The following is an 18638-nucleotide window of genomic DNA, read 5'->3' as shown; positions in this document are numbered from 1 at the left end:
TGCCCTCATCGACCCTCTCTGTTACCTCATCAAAAAACTCTATCAATTTAGTTAAACACGATTTATCTCGATGGCTCGGTGTTAAATTTTGTTTGATAATCATTCCTGTGAAGGACCTTGGGACGTTTTACTACGTTAAAGGCGCTATATAAATGCAAGTTGTTGTTGTATAAATAACTACTATGCATAATTATGGATGTATGGACTTACTCCCCCCATTTAGAAAAGTTTGCCACAACTGTACCCTGCTTTACTAATCGGTAACGAAGGCTGGCTGTAAGAGATGGGGCTACAATCACGTTTGATAAGATTTATTGCTTCATCCTCTGCCGGTATAGGTTCTCAATCCTCTTTCACCACAGCCTGCACCGGCTCACTTGCCAAAGTGTCCAAATTATTGGAAAGTAATCTGCCCGGCATCAGAGGGGAAGCTTTGTGAGAAACCGCTCCCAGGGCGGGGTGTTGCTCACTGGAGAGCCGATTCGAGGATCAGGCCTGAAGACCACCGGCTCGATTCATGACCTACCTCCTGGTGCAGCAAATCAGGAGTGCTGAACACACCCAAACCATCGACCCCTGCTCCTGCCTTGGTGAAACTCTACACCAGGACAAAAATCTTGGAAGGTGTAGTTGTTCATTTTAAATCCCATTTCTAAACCTTATCCTTGTACAAGATCTTGGTCAGGCCTCATAGAGCCATAGAAAAGGTACAGCACAGAAGGGGGCCATTCGGCCCATCGTGTCCGCACCAGCTCGAAGAACAACCAGGTGCTCATTCTAATCCCACCTTCCAGCACCCGGTCCGTAGCCCTGCAGCTTACAGCACTTTAGGTGCAGGTCCAGGCTCTTCTTAAAAAGAGTTGAGGGTCCCTGCCTCTACCTGCCTCAGTTGGAATATTGTGTCCAGTTTTAGTCTCCTCACATGGTGGGTGATATTGAGGCTTTGGAAAGGGTGCAGAGGCGGGGCAATTGACTAATTCCCACACTAACCTCTTGTGTGGGACCTTATCAAAAGCCTTCTGAAAATCCAAATACACCACATCCACTGGTTCTCCCCTATCTATTCTACTAGTTACATCCTCAAAAAACTCCAGTAGATTTGTTAAGCATGATTTCCCTTTCATAAACCCATGCTGACTTTGTCCAATCCCGTTAATGCCTTCCAAGTGTTCTGTTATCACATCCTTTATAATAGACTCTAGCATTTTCCCCACTACTGATGTTAGGCTAACTGGTCTGTAATTCCCTGTTTTCTCTCTACCTCCGTTTCTAAATAGTGGGGTTACATTTGCCACCCTCCAATCTGTAGGAACTGTTCCAGAGTCTATGGAATTTTGGAAGATGATCACCAATGCATCCACTATTTCCAGGGCCACTTCCTTTAGTGCTCTGGGATGTAGATTATTAGGCCCTGGGGATTTGTCAGCCTTTAGCCCCATTAATTTCCCGAACACTATTTTTTTTACTAATACTGATTTCCTTCAGTTCCTCCCTCTCACTGGACCCTTGGTTCCTTAACATTTCTGGCAGGTTATTTGTGTCCTCCTTTGTGAAGACAGAACCAAAGAAAGTGTTTAATTGTTCTGCCATTTCTTTGTTCCCATTACAATTTCCCCCATTTCTGACTGTAAGGGACCTACATTTGTCTTCACTAATCTTTTTCTCGACATATTTATAGAAGCTTTTACAGTCAGTTTTTATGTTCCCTGCTAGTTTACTCTCATACTCTATTTTTCCCTCTTAATCAATCTCTTCGTCCTCCTTTGCTAAATTCTAAACTGCTCCCAATCCTCAGGCTTGCCGCTTTTTCTGGCAATTTTATATGCCTCCTCTTTGGATCTAATATTATCCCTAATTTCTTTTGTAAGCCACGGTTGAGCCACTTTTCCTGTTTTATTTTTGCGCCAGATAGGAATGAATAATTGTTGTAATTCCTGCACACGTTCTTTAAATATTAGCCATTGCCTATCCACCGTCATCCCTTTTAGTAAAGTTCCCCAATCTATCATCGCCAACTCACGCCTCATACTTTTGTAATTTCCTTTATTTAGATCGTAATTTCCTTTATTTAGAATGATGGGAATAGATTGTGTTCCAGTTGACATTTTGTTCCAATTAAATAGGTTCGGGAGGACCAGGGATCACAATTTTAAGTTGTATGAGGCCAGATCGAGGTTAGATGTCAGGAGTTGGTTCTTTTCCCAGAGAATAGTGGACCTCTGGAGCTTGTGCGGTGGACGCCAATTTGCTGAATTTCTTAGAACCATAGAAAAGATACAGCACAGAAGGGGGCCTTTCGGCCCATCGTGTCCATGCCGGCTCGAAGAACAACCAGGTGCCCATTCTAATCCCACCTTCCAGCGCCCGGTCCGTAGCCCTGCAGCTTACAGCACTTTAGGTGCAGGTCCAGGTACTTCTTAAAAAGAGTTGAGGGTCCCTGCCTCTACCACCAAGTCGGGCAGCAAATTCCATACACCCACCACCCTCTGGGTAAAAAAGTTTTTCCTCATGTCCCCTCTAATCCTTCCACCAATCAGCTTAAAGCTATGCCTTCGAGCAAGAGCTGGACCTGTTTCTGTCGGGGGCGGAGATCAACTCCTACAAAATGATGTGATGCTTAGAATTATCAGGGCCAGAGTGATCTCCTGGACTAGTTTACATCACCTGGAAGGGGGGGGGGGAGGGGGGTTGGAGAGGAATTTCCCAGAGTTTCTTTCCCCAAATTGGACTGGGTTTTTTAATCTGGTTTTTCACCTCTCCCAGGAGATCACACGGTTTCGGGTGGGTGGGTGGGTGAGGTGGGGGGTGTATATATTGTGATACACAAGGTGTCACAGTTGTGTGGGACAGGCTGGGTGGACTCAGAGGGTCTTTTCCTGTCCATCATTGTTCGTATAAAAGTTATTGTTCAGCAAGTGACTGAACCTAGCAGTGTCTGCCCCCAGGCAGGACAAGTCAGCAGAAATAGTTCTAAATTATACCAGAAAGTACTTTACATTGAAAGTATTTATTCCGACAACGTGCTTCTCCTTTAAGTAATAGTTTATAGAGGAAACGGCAGCAAAGTTGTTCTCGAATTCTGCAGTTTCCCCTGGAGCTAAATCAGAACTGCACAGAACTGCTCACAATTCAGCGCCAAATGACCTTAAACTGGAATCTGGCTTACAAAGATCAGAAAGTGGGCTGGTGTAAAAATGAAGAAATACATTTTGGGGGGGAGGGGGGAGGGGGGGGGGCGGGAAGGGGGAGAATTTCCTCGGAGCTGCTCCCGTTCCGCTGGCGTGGCTGTCGGGAGTGTGACACAAACCCTCTTTACATGTGTTACAGCACAGAAACAGGCCATTCGGCCCAACTGGTCTATGCCAGTGTTTATGCTCCACACCACCCGCCTCCCACCCTATCAGCATATCCTTCTATTCCTTTCTCCCTCATGTGTTTATCGAGCTTCCCCTAAAATATATCTACACTATTCACCTCAACCACTCCTTGTGGGAGTGAGTTCCACATTCTCACCACTCACTGAGTAAAGAAGTTTCTCCTGAATTCTTATTGTATTTATTAATGGCTATCTTATATTTGTGGCCTCTAGTTCTGGTCTCCCCCAAGAGTGGAAACATCTTCTCTACAGTTTCCCTATCAAACCCTTTCATAATTTTAAAGACCTCTATCAGGTCACCCCTCAGTCTTCCCTTTTCTAGAGAAAAGAGTCCCAGCCTGTTCAGTCTTTCCTGATAGTTATAACCTCACGGTTCTGGTATCATCCTTATGAATCTTTTTTGCATCTTCTCCACTGCCTCTATATCCTTTTCAATCATATGGAGACCAGAACTGTGCACAGTGCTCCAAGTGTGGTCTAACCAAGGTATATGGAGACCAGAACTGTGCACAGTGCTCCAAGTGTGGTCTAACCAAGGTATATGGAGGCCAGAACTGTGCACAGTGCTCCAAGTGTGGTCTAACCAAGGTATATGGAGGCCAGAACTGTGCACAGTGCTCCAAGTGTGGTCTAACCAAGGTATATGGAGACCAGAACTGTGCACAGTGCTCCAAGTGTGGTCTAACCAAGGTATATGGAGACCAGAACTGTGCACAGTGCTCCAAGTGTGGTCTAACCAAGGTATATGGAGACCAGAACTGTGCACAGTGCTCCAAGTGTGGTCTAACTAAGATAGAATTTGAACATAACTGCTCTGCTTTTCACTTCTAATCCACTAGAAATGAACCCCAGTGCTTGGTTTGCATTTTTATGGCCTTGTTAACCTGCGTAGCTACTTTTAATGATTTGCGAATCTGTACCCCCAGATCCCTTTGCTCCTCTGCCCCATTTAGACTCTTATTATCCAGGGTTTTCCAGGTTTCCAGGTTTCTGCCACACTCCCGGTGAAGAGATGGCAGCGGAGATGGCAAGGAAGTTCCCAGCCATTGTTGAATCAGGACTCTCCACCTGGTCCCACTGTGCCTGCCCGGGGAGTGAATGTTGGGATTTAGTATTCAATGGAAAATGTTCCATTCTCCTGGCACCAATCATCCTGTACAAATCCACCCAAAATAACGGCTATTTGTCAAAGGCAAATTCCCAGCCCACCAAAGATGCACTGGGATTCCATCAATGGGGGCCATCCCAGGCACGTTCTGATCCTTTACTTTTAGACTTTTGTGTCTTTTCCGCAGAGAGAAAAATGATGGGCAATAAAATATATCCACTGTGAGCTCCTTTTACGCATGCAGTGTACGTCTTCAATAGTGTTGCTCCCTTCTGATTAGCCGCTGTCTCTTGGCAACTTCTGGCAGCTTGGCTCTCAGTCAGTAGCCCTCTCATTTCCAAGTCAGAAGGTCGTGGGTTCGAGTCCCACTCCAAGATTGGAGGCCATAATCCAGGCCGACAGTCCAGTATTGAGGGAGTGTGCTGCATTCTGGGAGATGGCATCTTTCAGGTGAAATGTTAAACTGAGGTCCCATCTGCCTATTTAGCTGATAATGCAATGGGATCTTTACTTTGAAGAGCAGGGGATTGTTTTGGTGCCCTGGCCAACATTTAAAAAGAAAGACTTGCATTTCTACAGCACCTGTCACAACCTCAGGACGTCCATAAGTGCTTTACAGCCAATGAGGTACTTTTTGAAGTGTAGTCACGGTTGTAATGTAGGAAACGCAGCAGCCAAGTTGTGCACAGCAAGATCCCACAATCAGCAATGTGATAATGACCAGATCATCTGTTTTTAATGATGTTGGCTGAGGGATAAATATCAACAAGGACACCGGGGAGAACTTCCCTGCTCTTCTTCGAAATAGTGCCATGGAATCTTTTACATCCATCTGGGGCCTTGGTTTAACGTCTCATCTGAAAGACGGCACCTCCGACAGTGCAGCACTCCCTCAGTAGTTCACTGGAAGTGACAGCCTGGATTTTGTGCTCAAGTCTCTGGAGTGGAGCTTAAACCCATGACCTTCTGACTCAGAGGTGAGAGTGCCACCCACTGAGCCATGGCTGACACCAATAAATAAGATTTATCCCTCAATCAGAAACAGATGAAGCTTGTATGCAAATTGGCTGCTCTGTTTGCCTCTGTGATGACTCCAGAAGTAGTCCACTGCTTCTAAAGATCTTTTTTAGATGTCCTGAGGATATGATAAGATGCTGTACAAACTGATCAGCTGCACAGGACACAGAAGGCCCATTGGGAGCAGTTAGCTTCTCCATTGATATAAGTGAAGGCCCTGACTGCAGGCCTCAGACACATCTGTGCTGATGTGCAGCCTCCTTACGCACGGCTCGGTCATTGGTACTCACACTGCAGCAGGTCATGGCAGTTCCCCAAAAGTCCACCTCCCGTGGCCTCCAGCCTCCCCGTTTGTGTTCTCCTGGTATTTCACCACCACCACCTCCTCCTCCAAACTATCTACCACTGCCAGACTTGATAGACACCCATTGAAGAGCTCAGTGAAAGACTTCCCCTTAAGGCAGTCTCCACCCATTTGGCTCCCAACATTCAGCTTAAAATGGGGAAAATTAACAAGAGCTCGGAATGAGGTAAATCCTGAGGAATTTTCCACGCTCCATGTTAATTGCTGCCGAACAATCACTTAACATGCCCCAAAAAGCATTAGCAGTGAGTCCGTGTGTTAAAATTGGTTAGAAATATTTACTCCCAGGAGCAATATTAGGAGAATGTGCAAAAGTTAACATCTGCTCAATTAATGCCAAGTCACTGCTTACCGCCCTATAATGCGCGATTAGTGATACACAGAGCAAATGGAACCCATGAGGAACACACCAGCCTACGCAATGGAGATTACTTTGTTTTGAGTTGCCTGTAATGTAAATACGGCCCATTCTCAGTAAAGCAATGTAAAAAAGGGTACATTTCCTGACCACAATCCCACGGCTTGAAGTTTCACAGGGTGCCTACGGGAAACCACAACCAGTCAGATCAAGAATTCCCAACCTTTGAAATGAGTGAATGGAACACTTGGACACTGTGAACAGATGACTTCCCAACATGCCCTCCCAGTCGAGTAGGCTCCTAATGCCGTTTTGTAGCTCAGACGCTCCTATGTCAGTTTGGCTCACTTGGTCGCACTCTCGCCCCTGAGTCACAACGTTGAGGGATCAAGTCTGTGTCCAAGACTCGAGCCCGTAATCCAGACTGACACTTCGGGCAGTACCGAGGGAGCGCTGCACCGTCGGAGGGGCGGACCGAGGGAGCGCTGCACCGTCGGAGGGGCGGCACCGAGGGAGCGCTGCACCGTCGGAGGGGCGGCACCGAGGGAGCGCTGCACCGTCGGAGGGGCGGTACCGAGGGAGCGCTGCACCGTCGGAGGGTCAGTACCGAGGGAGCGCTGCACCGTCGGAGGGGCGGTACCGAGGGAGCGCTGCACCGTCGGAGGGTCAGTCCCGAGGGAGCGCTGCACCGTCGGAGGGGCGGTACCGAGGGAGCGTTGCACCGTCGGAGGGGCGGTACCGAGGGAGCGCTGCACCGTCGGAGGGTCAGTCCTGAGGGAGCGCCGCACCGTCGGAGGGGCGGTCCCGAGGGAGCGTTGCACCGTCGGAGGGTCAGTCCCGAGGGAGCGCCGCACCGTCGGAGGGGCGGTCCCGAGGGAGCGTTGCACCGTCGGAGGGTCAGTACCGAGGGAGCGCTGCACCGTCGGAGGGGCGGTCCCGAGGGAGCGTTGCACCGTCGGAGGGTCGGTACCGAGGGAGCGCTGCACCGTCGGAGGGTCAGTACCGAGGGAGCGCCGCACCGTCGGAGGGTCAGTACCGAGGGAGCGCCGCACCGTCGGAGGGTCAGTACCGAGGGAGATTCATGTTGATTTATTCTGAATGAGGTCCTTTGATTAACGCAGTGTCTGAACCAGAACATTTCTTCAAGGTAAATGGAAGTTTTAATACTTACAGCTAGAACTGCATCAGCCAATAGCACGAGCAGGAGGAGTGGCCTCAATGACAGAAACCTGTGAAATAAACGTACGTGTTTAAACATCCGTTTATCGAGGCTTCACGCATCACACAGCGTACTTCAATAGCGTACTGCACCGTCAGTAAATGTTGTCACATAGAATTACATCGAATGTACAGCTCAGAAACAGGCTTCTCGGCCCAACTGGTCTATTAATTCTCGTATCATCCTTGTGAATTTTTTTTGCACCTTCTCCGCTGTCTCTATATCCTTTTTATAATATAGAGACCAGGGGCTCGATTTCCGGATGTCCGAGCGGGTGCGTTCGTGGCTGGGGGGGGCGGGGGGGCTCCGATAATTGGGGATTCCCGGGGTGGGTCCGGAGCCCGGCTCCAACCCGCCCACTTCCGGGTTCCCCAATGACGCATGGGGGACTGCCGCCAGCAATTAAAGCCGGTGGGATCCCACTTAAATCAATTAATTGGATACTTCAGGTCATTAGGAGACCTGATTTGGAGGATATTTTAGGAGGGGTGGGATTTTCAGGTCAACTGAGCGTGTTTCCCGTACTGGGGGAAACACTCCCAGTTGAAATGGCCGTGTTGCAGCCTGTGGCAGCTGCAAAGGTCCATTTGACAGGTGAGGGGGGGGGGGGTGGGGGGGGAGAGACCCTCACTCATTGCAGGAGGTCACTCTGTCACTTTGGACAAATTGTAAACAATTTTACAACACCAAGTTATAGTCCAGCAATTTTATTTTAAATTCACAAGCTTTCGGAGATTTTCTCCTTCCTCAGGCAAATGTTTCAAGAGCTCCTTGAAGCCTACGCATTTATACATATAGAACAATACATGGTGTTTACAGACTGCCCCTGCAACTGCCCGTTGCCATCACCGGCATCTCCACACTTTGGACAAAGCTTGGCCTCCACCACCCTCCTCCTAACAACAAAAACATCACCAACTTGCACACTTACCCCGGGGTCCAGACACATGTACCTACCTTGCGGACCCCCTCAAAAGTACATCTTCCGGATGGGGGCCGCCATAGCTGCAGTCATGACCTCCTCGGAGGGCGAACAGCATCACCAGCCTCGCCGGCCACACCGTCCGCCTCTGACACGTGGAGCTCCACAACACAGTGCTGTGACACATCCACCTGCACAGCAGGAGGGAGGGCTACCACAGAGAGAGATGCGTCGCAGAGGGCACTACCCTCGCCACAGGGTCCACAGACCGAGGCTCAGCTTCCTGGACCTCTCTGAGCAGCAGTGCACTCGGAGGCTCAGAGTCACTCGACATGTAGTCGTGGATATCTGCAGCCTCCTTGATGCCGAGCTGCTCCTGGCTGGCCCGAGCACCATCTTCTTACCTGTCGCTGTCAAAGTCACCACTGCCCTCAACAACTTCTCCTCCGCATCCTTCCAGGGTGCCACCGGGGACATCGCCAACGTCTCTCAGTCGTCTGCACAAAAGAGCCCTGCAAATACACCTATACCCACTCTGCAGTGACGCAATGGGTGGCATCAGGTGTGGGTCTTCATTGTGATCCTCAGGAAAGGGCATTATTGCACAAACCAGACAAGATTTGCAAAGACGTGGCAGTAGTGGTGATAACAAATTTTTATTTTTTTTGCAAAACAAACAAAAGTAAATCAAAAACATGACACTTTGTCTTACACCCTTGTGCATCCCCTTTGTGCTCACAAATCCTTCGCCTTACGTTTACGGGAACCCCTACGTGGTGCTACCCCTGTGGCTTCAGCAGAGGTAGTGGCAGGTTGCTCTTGTCCATGCCCTGACCGATGAGATGCTTTGCGTGGACGCCCTCTGGGTTTCAGTGCCCGTGAGGGCCCCTCCAAAGACTGCTCCACCTGCACCTGTGCAGGGGCAGACTCGGCCACCTGGAGAGGGGGCAGCATTGCGGCTACTGGTTGAAAGGGGGGCAACGGGTGAGATGTGGGAGCGCTTTGAGTGGTGTCCCCACTTCCATGTCCCTTTCATCATCATCCCTCTCCTGGCCCAGGCCCACATCACTCCTTCCACCCTGCTGGACGACAGTTTGGAGGACTTGTGTGAAGCCTAGGAAGGCCAGTTGTAAGGTATCTGTCAGCCTGTTCAAGGCGGCAGAATGTTGCTCACCCTGAATCCGAACGGCCGTTGTCAGGGCCTGAATGGACTCACTGTTCAAGTGCTTGAAGCTCGATGGAGGCTAGCCTTTCCTCCATCGCAGACATTCCTGCACTTACCCACGACACTATCTCAGAGATGCCCTCACGTCCCTGTGACAGTATCTCAGAGATTCCCTCCTGTACCTGTGCCACCATTCCACTCATGCAGGAATTGGACTCCTCCATCCTCTGTGCGATTGTGGAGAGTGTGCATGGCACCTGTTCCAGTACCTCGCAAATGTGCTGCTGCCCCTCGATGACTCTCCTTTTCACGGCTGGCCCCCAGGGTTCTGCATCTGGGTCCAGCTGAGCAGAGCATGGAGAAGAGTGCTCCCAACGACATGGACTCTCCACGGCTGCCCCTGCCACCAGGGTCTGCTCATGCTCACATGTGCGTGGTGACTCACCATGTGCGACCCCAACTAAGTGAAGACGGGGACCCACCAAGGTGTGTGCTATCTGCGCTGGTGGATGGCTGGCTCAGATGTGACGATGTACCCTCAGAGGCTGGCAGGTCCTCTGGGGAATCGCCCTCCGCCGTCACGGCGCTCGAAGATGGCCCCGCAAGAAAACAGAAAGCAATATTAAGCATGTGGACAGATGTTGAGGTGCTGCAGATGCCAAGTGATGCTAAGATCATTCACTATCATGAGTGCTGTGTGTTAGATTTCTGTCACCAGCCGTTTGTGCACTCCCAGTCTCGGCGTCCGCCACGGACAGACACTCCAGTGTGCGGCTTATCTCGAGTGCCTGCTGCTCCGCATCTGTTAATGTCACCTGGTGTGGCGGGCCCCCTCCGGTCCTTGCCCTCTCCCGGGCGTTCTGGAATCTCTTCTCCTATCAAGGCAAAACACAGAGGCGTGATTGAGTGATGGTTGCATGGTGACCAGCCGAATGCATTGGTGTGGGTGGGGGTGAGCGTGAGGGAGATGCATAGGAGGGTGCGTGTGAGACATAGCCATGAGATTGTATGAGGATTGGGTTGCGTGGTAGTGTTCAAATGGGGACAGGGGCGGTGAGTAAGTGCAGGCACGGTGAGGATGATGGTTGAGTGGATGTGAGGAGTGATGCGAGAGCATTGTGGTGGCAGTGCAGAAGGAGTTGTGTGGTGGTGGACGTGATGTGGAAGACGGAGTGTGCGAGAATGCGCAAGTATACTCACTTTGGCTGACCTGGTTAGGTCATTAAAGCGCTTCCTGCGCTGGACCCAGGTTCTGGACACATTGCCGCTGCTGCTGACCTCCTCGGCCATGTCCAGCCAGGCCTTCTTGGTGGCGGAGGGAGGCCACCTCCTCCCATCTGATGGAAAAAAAATTTCCCTCCTGCTCCTCACCCCATCGAGCAGCACCTGGAGTGAGAACTCAGAGAACCTTGGAGCAGCCTTGCCTCTGGCCTGCTCCATGCTCCAAAATTGGTTCTTTGCTGCAGGAGGAGCATTGGAGGACTGGCCCTTTAAATAGGGCTCCTCCCGCTGACAGCCTGTGATGCGGGTGCGCAGTCCGCCCGCTGCGCAGGTCTGGAACGGGAAACCCGGAAGCACGCGTAAGTAACTTCAATTAGGCTGCGATCGCGTGCGACGCACCCCAAATTCACTCGACCCCCCGCTGCCAACCCGCCTCCCTCCTAATATCGGGCCCCAGAACTGGGCACCGTGCTCCGAGTGTGGTCTTCCTCTTGCAATCTGCAGTATTGTCTTCTACTTATTTTAGCAAGAATAGAAACAAAAGTGACCTGGAAGAGCTACATCCGAATACACGAGCAAATGAATAATAAATTACAGCTGCCTTTATCTGATAATGAAGAACAGGAATTCCCACCCACAGTGGGACATGGCCTGAGTCATCTCATTAACAGCTGGATTCGGGTAGGAACAGGAGTTGAAGAGCAGTGCTGAGGAGAGACGGGAAAGAAAAGGGAAATGGGTAGCAATGGAGAGAAAAGGAAGGTAAAAATAATAGGGAGAGGGAAGGGTGTGGAGTTGGATGGGGTACAGTGTGGGTGTAGGTGGGGTGTGAGAGAGGGTAGGGAGTTGGAGGGTAGGGAGTTGGAGGGGGTACAGTGTGGGTGTAGGTGGGGTGTGAGAGAGGGTAGGGAGTTGGAGGGGGTACAGTGTGGGTGTAGGTGGGGTGTGAGAGAGGGTAGGGAGTTGGAGGGGGTACAGTGTGGGTGTAGGTGGGGTGTGAGAGAGGGTAGGGAGTTGGAGGGGGTACAGTGTGGGTGTAGGTGGGGTGTGAGAGAGGGTAGGGAGTTGGAGGGGGTACAGTGTGGGTGTAGGTGGGGTGTGAGAGAGGGTAGGGAGTTGGAGGGGGTACAGTGTGGGTGTAGGTGGGGTGTGCGAGAGGGTAGGGAGTTGGAGGGGGTACAGTGTGGGTGTAGGTGGGGTGTGAGAGAGGGTAGGGAGTTGGAGGGGGTACAGTGTGGGTGTAGGTGGGGTGTGCGAGAGGGTAGGGAGTTGGAGGGTAGGGAGTTGGAGGGGGTACAGTGTGGGTGTAGGTGGGGTGTGAGAGAGGGTAGGGAGTTGGAGGGGGTACAGTGTGGGTGTAGGTGGGGTGTGCGAGAGGGTAGGGAGTTGGAGGGTAGGGAGTTGGAGGGGGTACAGTGTGGGTGTAGGTGGGGTGTGAGAGAGGGTAGGGAGTTGGAGGGGGTACAGTGTGGGTGTAGGTGGGGTGTGCGAGAGGGTAGGGAGTTGGAGGGTAGGGAGTTGGAGGGGGTACAGTGTGGGTGCAAGAGCGTGTGTGAGAGAGGGGGTACAGTGTGGGCACGTGAGAGAGAGCGGGAGTTGGATGGGGTGAATAATGTAAAGTGAATGAATGTTCGGCTATACTCAGAGTGAAAGGTCCAATCACCATTATAACTCTCCATTTTCATGTCATGTTTTATAATCAGGGCTGTTCTTGGGTTTTGGATGATGTGTTGTTTTATTTTTGAAGATGTCGATCAGCTTTTTCTGATTTATTGTTTGACAGTTTGACGACGGGAAAGAACAACGTGTTGCACTCTACACACTGAACAATTTTAGATACGGACACATTTTATACAGATTTACTGTCCAGCAGCATGTAATGTGTGTGATGTGTGAACGGGACTGTCTGCTGGTTGAAAACAACCTAGTTTAAGAATTAATATCTCCAAGTTCCCCTTCAAGTCACACACCATCGCAACTCGGAAATATATCGCCGTTCCTTCATCGTCGCTGGGTCAAAATCCTGGAACTCCCTTCCTAACAGCACTGTGGGAGAACCTTCACCACACGGACTGCAGCGGTTCAAGAAGGCGGCTCACCACCACCTTCTCAAGGGCAATAAATGCCGGACTCGCCAACAACCCCCACATCCTGACAATGAATTTAAAAATATTCCCATAGTGGGATGATTTTGCTTGTGGCTTTTCAGATCCTCAGAGAGTTTTTCTGTTATTTTTCTTGGCCTTTTGTTTGGGAAAAACTCACCACATCTTTATCTCCGTGAAATTTCCAATTTGATGATCCCTCCAATCCCCAATCGGAAGTCTGTCGTGCTGACTCTACAATTCCAGCTCAGTCCTGAGTCAAATGCTTCATTAAATCTGTCGGAAAATATAAAACATGGAAATGAGAATCAATTGATCAACTTTGTGAACTTGACTCGAAAGTTCAAAGTCACATCACTTCGAAAAACTCATCCTGAATCGTCCCCCACTTGTCTGTTTGAAGTTGTGAATCTTGGTTAGAATGAAGCTAACTGCAAGAAACATGGGCAGCATGTGGAAAGGTCAGGAATATTATATGTACCTCAGTGATCCAAACACACCCAGAGTTACCGATCCAAACACACCCAGAGTTACCGATCCAAACACACCCAGAGTTACCGATCCAAACACATCCCATGTCTGTGGTCCATGACGATGGGGGGGAATGAAGGGGGGGGGTGGGTGGGGATGAGAGGGCCAATGATAAGCCCTTGGGAACTCTGGAGGTGATAGTGCAAGGTAGGGATCAGACGCAGTTGCTGGAAATGCTCTGGCCACGTCTGGGTTGGTAGGAATGTGACCTTGTTTGGGCAATCCTACATAGTTGGACAATGGATGCGATGCTTTGGAGGAGGATGGTGCGGTCAACTGTGTCGGACACTGCAGCGCGATCCAGAAGGAGCAGGAGAGATGATGCCCAACAGACATAGGGTACGGTAGCATAGTGGTTGTGTTACTGGGCTAGTAATCCAGAGGCCTGGACTAAAATCCAGAGTCATGAGTTCAAATCCCGCCACGGCAGCTGGCGAATTTAAATTCAATTAATTAAATAAAAAATCTGGAATTAAAATACTAGTATCAGTAATGATGGCCATGAAACTACCAGATTGTCGTAAAAACCCATCTGGTTCACTAATGTCCTTTAGGGAAGGAAGCCTGCCGCCCTTACCCGGTCTGGCCTATATGTGACTCCAGACCCACAGCAATGTGGTTGATTCTTAAATGCCCTAGCAAGCCACTCAGTTGTAAAATCTCGCAAGAAGGCGGCTCACCACCACCTTCTCAAGGGGCAATTAGGGATGGGCAATAAATGCCGGCCTCGCCAGCGACGCCCACATCCCATGAACGAATTTTAAAAAAAACAAAAAAAAAACGACAACGTCCTTTGTGACTTTGGTTGGGGCTGTTTTGAACTGAGAGATGGGCGGAAGGCAGACTGGAAGCCTGTGAACAGAGAGCTATTGCAGAGATGGGTCAACCTTACAGAGTTCTTTGAAGAAATAATGAAGAGAATCAACAAAAGAAATGCAGTGGATGTGATTTATATGCGTTTTCAAAAAGCATTGATAAGGTTCCAGATCAGAGACTTACGGCAAAAATAACAGCAGATGGAATTAAGGGGAATGTGGCCACGCGGTTAGAGAGATGTTTGGGGGGCAGAAAGCAAAGATTAAAGGTAAAGTACTTGTGAAAAATCTAAACAGGACCAATTAGAAAAGGCCTTGATAAATAGATAGCTCCATTCACCCTAAACTTTGGTTATTGTCTTTGTTCCTTGTAGTTGCATTGGGTAATCATGTAACTTACAGAACTTGGAAAGATTATGACCCTGAACCCAGAAACTGATCCTTAACTATTCTACCCAATCAACAGCTCTCGGACCCCCCATTAACATGGGTACTGATTAATATTGACCTGAACAAAATGTTCTTTAAATTAACATCATTATTTGAAGAGTCTTCATACAGCTGTGTATAGGAAAGGATGGAGGGCAGAATCCTTTTATAGGCAAACATTCCCTTCCTGTTACATCATGCACTGATAACATCCTAAGTATAGCATCGCAAATTTCATAAGAGTTTCATAGTTTGATCAAAAAAACCTTTGGTTGCATGTGATGGTAACAAACAACCATTAACTTCAAAGCCCCTTTTCATCTCCCAGCAGAAACAAGGGTCCTTTTCTCATGACATTACTTCAAAACCTCTGTTGAGGGCACAAGAATTGAAAGTCCCACAGAAAACCCTTTCTAGTCGCTTTCCTGATGGGGTGAGCTGCTGACCCATACAGACTAGGAAGCTCCCAGCCTCGAGCCCACCACCCCCCCCCACAGTCTGTGCTGAGTTAGCCCATCTCAGCCAAGGTGGGAGGGATGGCTCAAAGTTAAAACCGGGTTTGAAGGCGAGGAGGGGGAAAACTGACCAAGGTTCCCCACTCGGTTTCACTAGCCACCAATCCCTGCGAGCGGGCAGACTTTAGATCAGGCTCGACAGTGATGGCTCCCACAGTTCACTTGCGTACTAAGACTTGGGCCCCATTCCAGAGGGTGACCAGCGCCCATGGGACTGTACCTCCAAACGAACCAATACCTTCAAGAGCGGAGGAGGGAGTAAGTTGACATTGAAGTGAAATATTACATTTCCTGACAATTCCAACTGAATCTAACGTTGGCAATGAACAGCCTCCACCAATTATCTCCTCCGACTATACACTGGATCATAAAGCTGTGACTGAGATACAAGCCCTTAATTACACAAAGTGACATGTCGATGATAAGCAAAATAGAACCATATCTCTATATATGAATGAATGTATGGAAACTGTGAAATGACAAAGGGCCATTTGGCTAATCACAAGATCGCAAGATCATTACAGGTGGGGGAGGCCATTCAGCCCATCTTAATTCATCCATCCAGAATGACTCCACAGTTCCCCAGTGTAGCATCTCCTTGTTTTTTTAAATAATCCCTGGGTTTTTGCCTCTATTTCTCCACCCAGGAGTCGAGGAACAGCTCCTCATCTTTCGATCACACACTTTACAACTTTCCAGCCTCAAGATCGAGTTCAACAACTTCAGATCATAACCACTACTCCCATTTTCTCAGACAGCGGTTGCTGGTAATGGTTCTGCCGTAACCATTCACAACTCCTCTGGACCCATCTCTCGTCTCTTCACTTGTCCCATTACCACCCTCCTTTTGCCTTACACCATCATCCCTTTTGTCATTAAAGTATTGTGCACAGTTCTGGTCTCCATATTATAAAAAGGCTATGGAGGCGCTGGAGAAGGTGCAAAAAAAGATTTACAAGGATGATACCAGAACTGAGAGGGTATAAACTATCAGGAAAGGCTGAACAGGCTGAGGCTCTTTTCCCTAGAAAGGAGAAGGCTGAGGGGTGACCTGATAGAGATCTTTAAAATAATGACAGGGTAGACGTAGAGAAGATGTTTCCACTTGTGGGGGAGTCCAAAACTAAAGGGTCATAAATATAAGATAGTCGCTAATAAATCCAATAGAGATTTCAGGAGAAACTTCTTTACCCAGAGAGTGGTGAGAATGTGGAACTCGCTCCCACAGGGAGTGATTGAGGTGAATAGTGTAGATGGATTTAAGGAGAAGCTCGATAAACACATGAGGGAGAGAGGAATAGAAGGATATGCTGATAGGGTGAGATGGAGTAGGGAGGGAGGAGGCTCGTGTGGAGCATAAACAGCGGGATAGACCAGTTGGGCCGAATGGCCTGTTTCTGTGCTGCACATTCTTTGTAACTTGATGTAATCACTCCTGCCCTCCACCCTATCACAGACCTTCCCCTTTTGCTCTCCCCACCACCTCCCCCCTTATCCCCGGCTCTGTACTTGTTTATAAACTGTTAAATCTCTAAATTCTTCCAGTTCAGATGAAAGGTCATCGACCTGAAACATTAACTCTGTTTCTCTCTCCACAGATGCTGCCTGGCCCGCTGAGAGTTCCCAGCGTTTTCTCTTTAGCCCGTTCCATGTGTTGCTCACTCTTTGTCTGAAGAAGAATATTCTGATATCAGGATATTCCGATTACTCATTTGAACCTGTGTCCCTACATCCTCTGGTCACGGTTTAGTTTGGAGAGCAGTTCTGGATTTACATTCTCTCCTCCTCTCAGTATCCTCTACGTTTTGAGAAGATTAGTTCTCAGTCAGCCCTTTCAAGGCTGAAAATCCCATGGCTGTGAGTTTCCTGGGAACTGCTCCATCGCCGGAAATGCAGGGCAAACCCCATTCACATGCGTGAACGAGCAGCTCCAAGGAAATTCCCGGCCTTGGTCTCTCCAGTCTTTCCTAGAAATACTGTCCACTGGCACTGGGCTTCAGCCTTTTGGCTCTTCTCCGCACTGCCTCCAACAGTTGAATACCCACTTTGTGTCTCAGTGACCAGAGCCCTGGGACACGGCCCTCAGGGCGGGTCGGAGCAGAGCCCGGGACACGGCCCCCAGGGCGGGTCGGAGCAGAGCCCGGGACACGGCCCCCAGGGCGGGTCGGAGCAGAGCCCGGGGCACGACCCCCAGGGCGGGTCGGAGCTGAGCCCGGGGCACGACCCCCAGGGCGGGTCGGAGCTGAGCCCGGGGCACGACCCCCAGGGCGGGTCGGAGCAGAGCCCGGGGCACGGCCCCCAGGGCGGGTCGGAGCTGAGCCCGGGGCACGACCCCCAGGGCGGGTCGGAGCAGAGCCCGGGACACGACCCTCAGGGCGGGTCGGAGCAGAGCCCGGGGCACGGCGCTCAGGGCGGGTCGGAGCACAGCCCGGGGCACGGCCCTCAGGGCGGGTCGGAGCAGAGCCCGGGGCACGGCCCTCAGGGCGGGTCGGAGCAGAGCCCAGGGCACGGCGCTCAGGGCGGGTCGGAGCAGAGCCCAGGGCACGGCGCTCAGGGCGGGTCGGAGCAGAGCCCGGGGCACGGCGCTCAGGGCGGGTCGGAGCAGAGCCCGGGGCACGGCGCTCAGGGCGGGTCGGAGCAGAGCCCGGGACAGTTTGATCGTAATTTCCTCTGTATTCTACTCTTCTGATTGTCTAGTTCAGCGTTCCATTAGTTTTGTTGATTGCTGCTTCACACTGGTTTGGACCAGTTGAGCGCCGAGTCTACTAAAATTCCTCGGTTTCTTTCAACTTAGATTCATAGAATCATACAGCACAGGAGGCCATTCGGCCCATCGTGTCTGTGCAGGCCCTTTGAAAGAGCTGTCCAATTAGTCCCACTCCCCTGCCCTTTCCCCATAGCCCTGCAAATTTTTCCTCTTCAAGTATTTATCCAATTCCCTTTTGAAAGTTATTATTGAATCTGCTTCCACCGCCCTTTCAGGCAGCGCATTCCAGATCATCACAACTCGCTGCGTAAAGAAAATTCTCCTCATCTCCCCTCTGCTTATTTCACCAATTATCTTAAATCTGTGTCCTCTGGTTATCGACCCTCCTGCCACTGGAAACAGTTTCTCCTTATTTACTCTATCATGATTTTGAACACCTCGATTAAATCTCCCCTTAACCTTCTCTGCTTTAAGGAGAACAATCCCAGCTTCTCCAGTCTCTCCACATAACTGAAGTCCCTCATCCCTGGAACCATTCTAGTAAATCTCCTCTGCACCCTCTCCAAGGCCTTCACATCCTTCCTAAAGTGCGGTGCCCAGAACTGGACACAATACTCCAGCTGAGACCTAACCAGTGTTTTATAAAAGGTTTAGCAATAACTTCCTTGCTTTTGTACTATATGCCTCTATTTGTAAAGCCCAGGATCCCGTACATTTTTTTAAAAAACAGCCTTCAAAGATTTGTGTAGGTACAACCCCAGGTCTCTCTGTTTCTGCACCCCCTTT

The 18638-nt window shown here is 50.0% G+C and overlaps 1 protein-coding gene across 1 annotated transcript in view; it reads right to left on the bottom strand.

Annotated features, from left to right (window-relative positions):
• LOC137323158 (collagen alpha-6(IV) chain-like) overlaps positions 1 to 18638 on the bottom strand; it is a 209901-nt gene that overhangs the window by 182885 nt on the left and 8378 nt on the right. The window contains exons 2-3 of the mRNA XM_067986641.1: positions 13016 to 13131; positions 7395 to 7452 (exon numbers count right to left, since the gene is read on the bottom strand). Of these exons, the coding sequence (XP_067842742.1) occupies positions 7395 to 7452; positions 13016 to 13020 (63 nt within the window). The 5' untranslated portion in view covers positions 13021 to 13131. The remainder of the gene's footprint in view (positions 1 to 7394; positions 7453 to 13015; positions 13132 to 18638) is intronic.

The sequence above is a fragment of the Heptranchias perlo genome, chromosome 6 (assembly GCF_035084215.1).
Source record: "Heptranchias perlo isolate sHepPer1 chromosome 6, sHepPer1.hap1, whole genome shotgun sequence".
Classification (NCBI taxonomy): domain Eukaryota; kingdom Metazoa; phylum Chordata; class Chondrichthyes; order Hexanchiformes; family Hexanchidae; genus Heptranchias; species Heptranchias perlo.
This window is presented reverse-complemented; position numbering and strand designations above follow the sequence as displayed.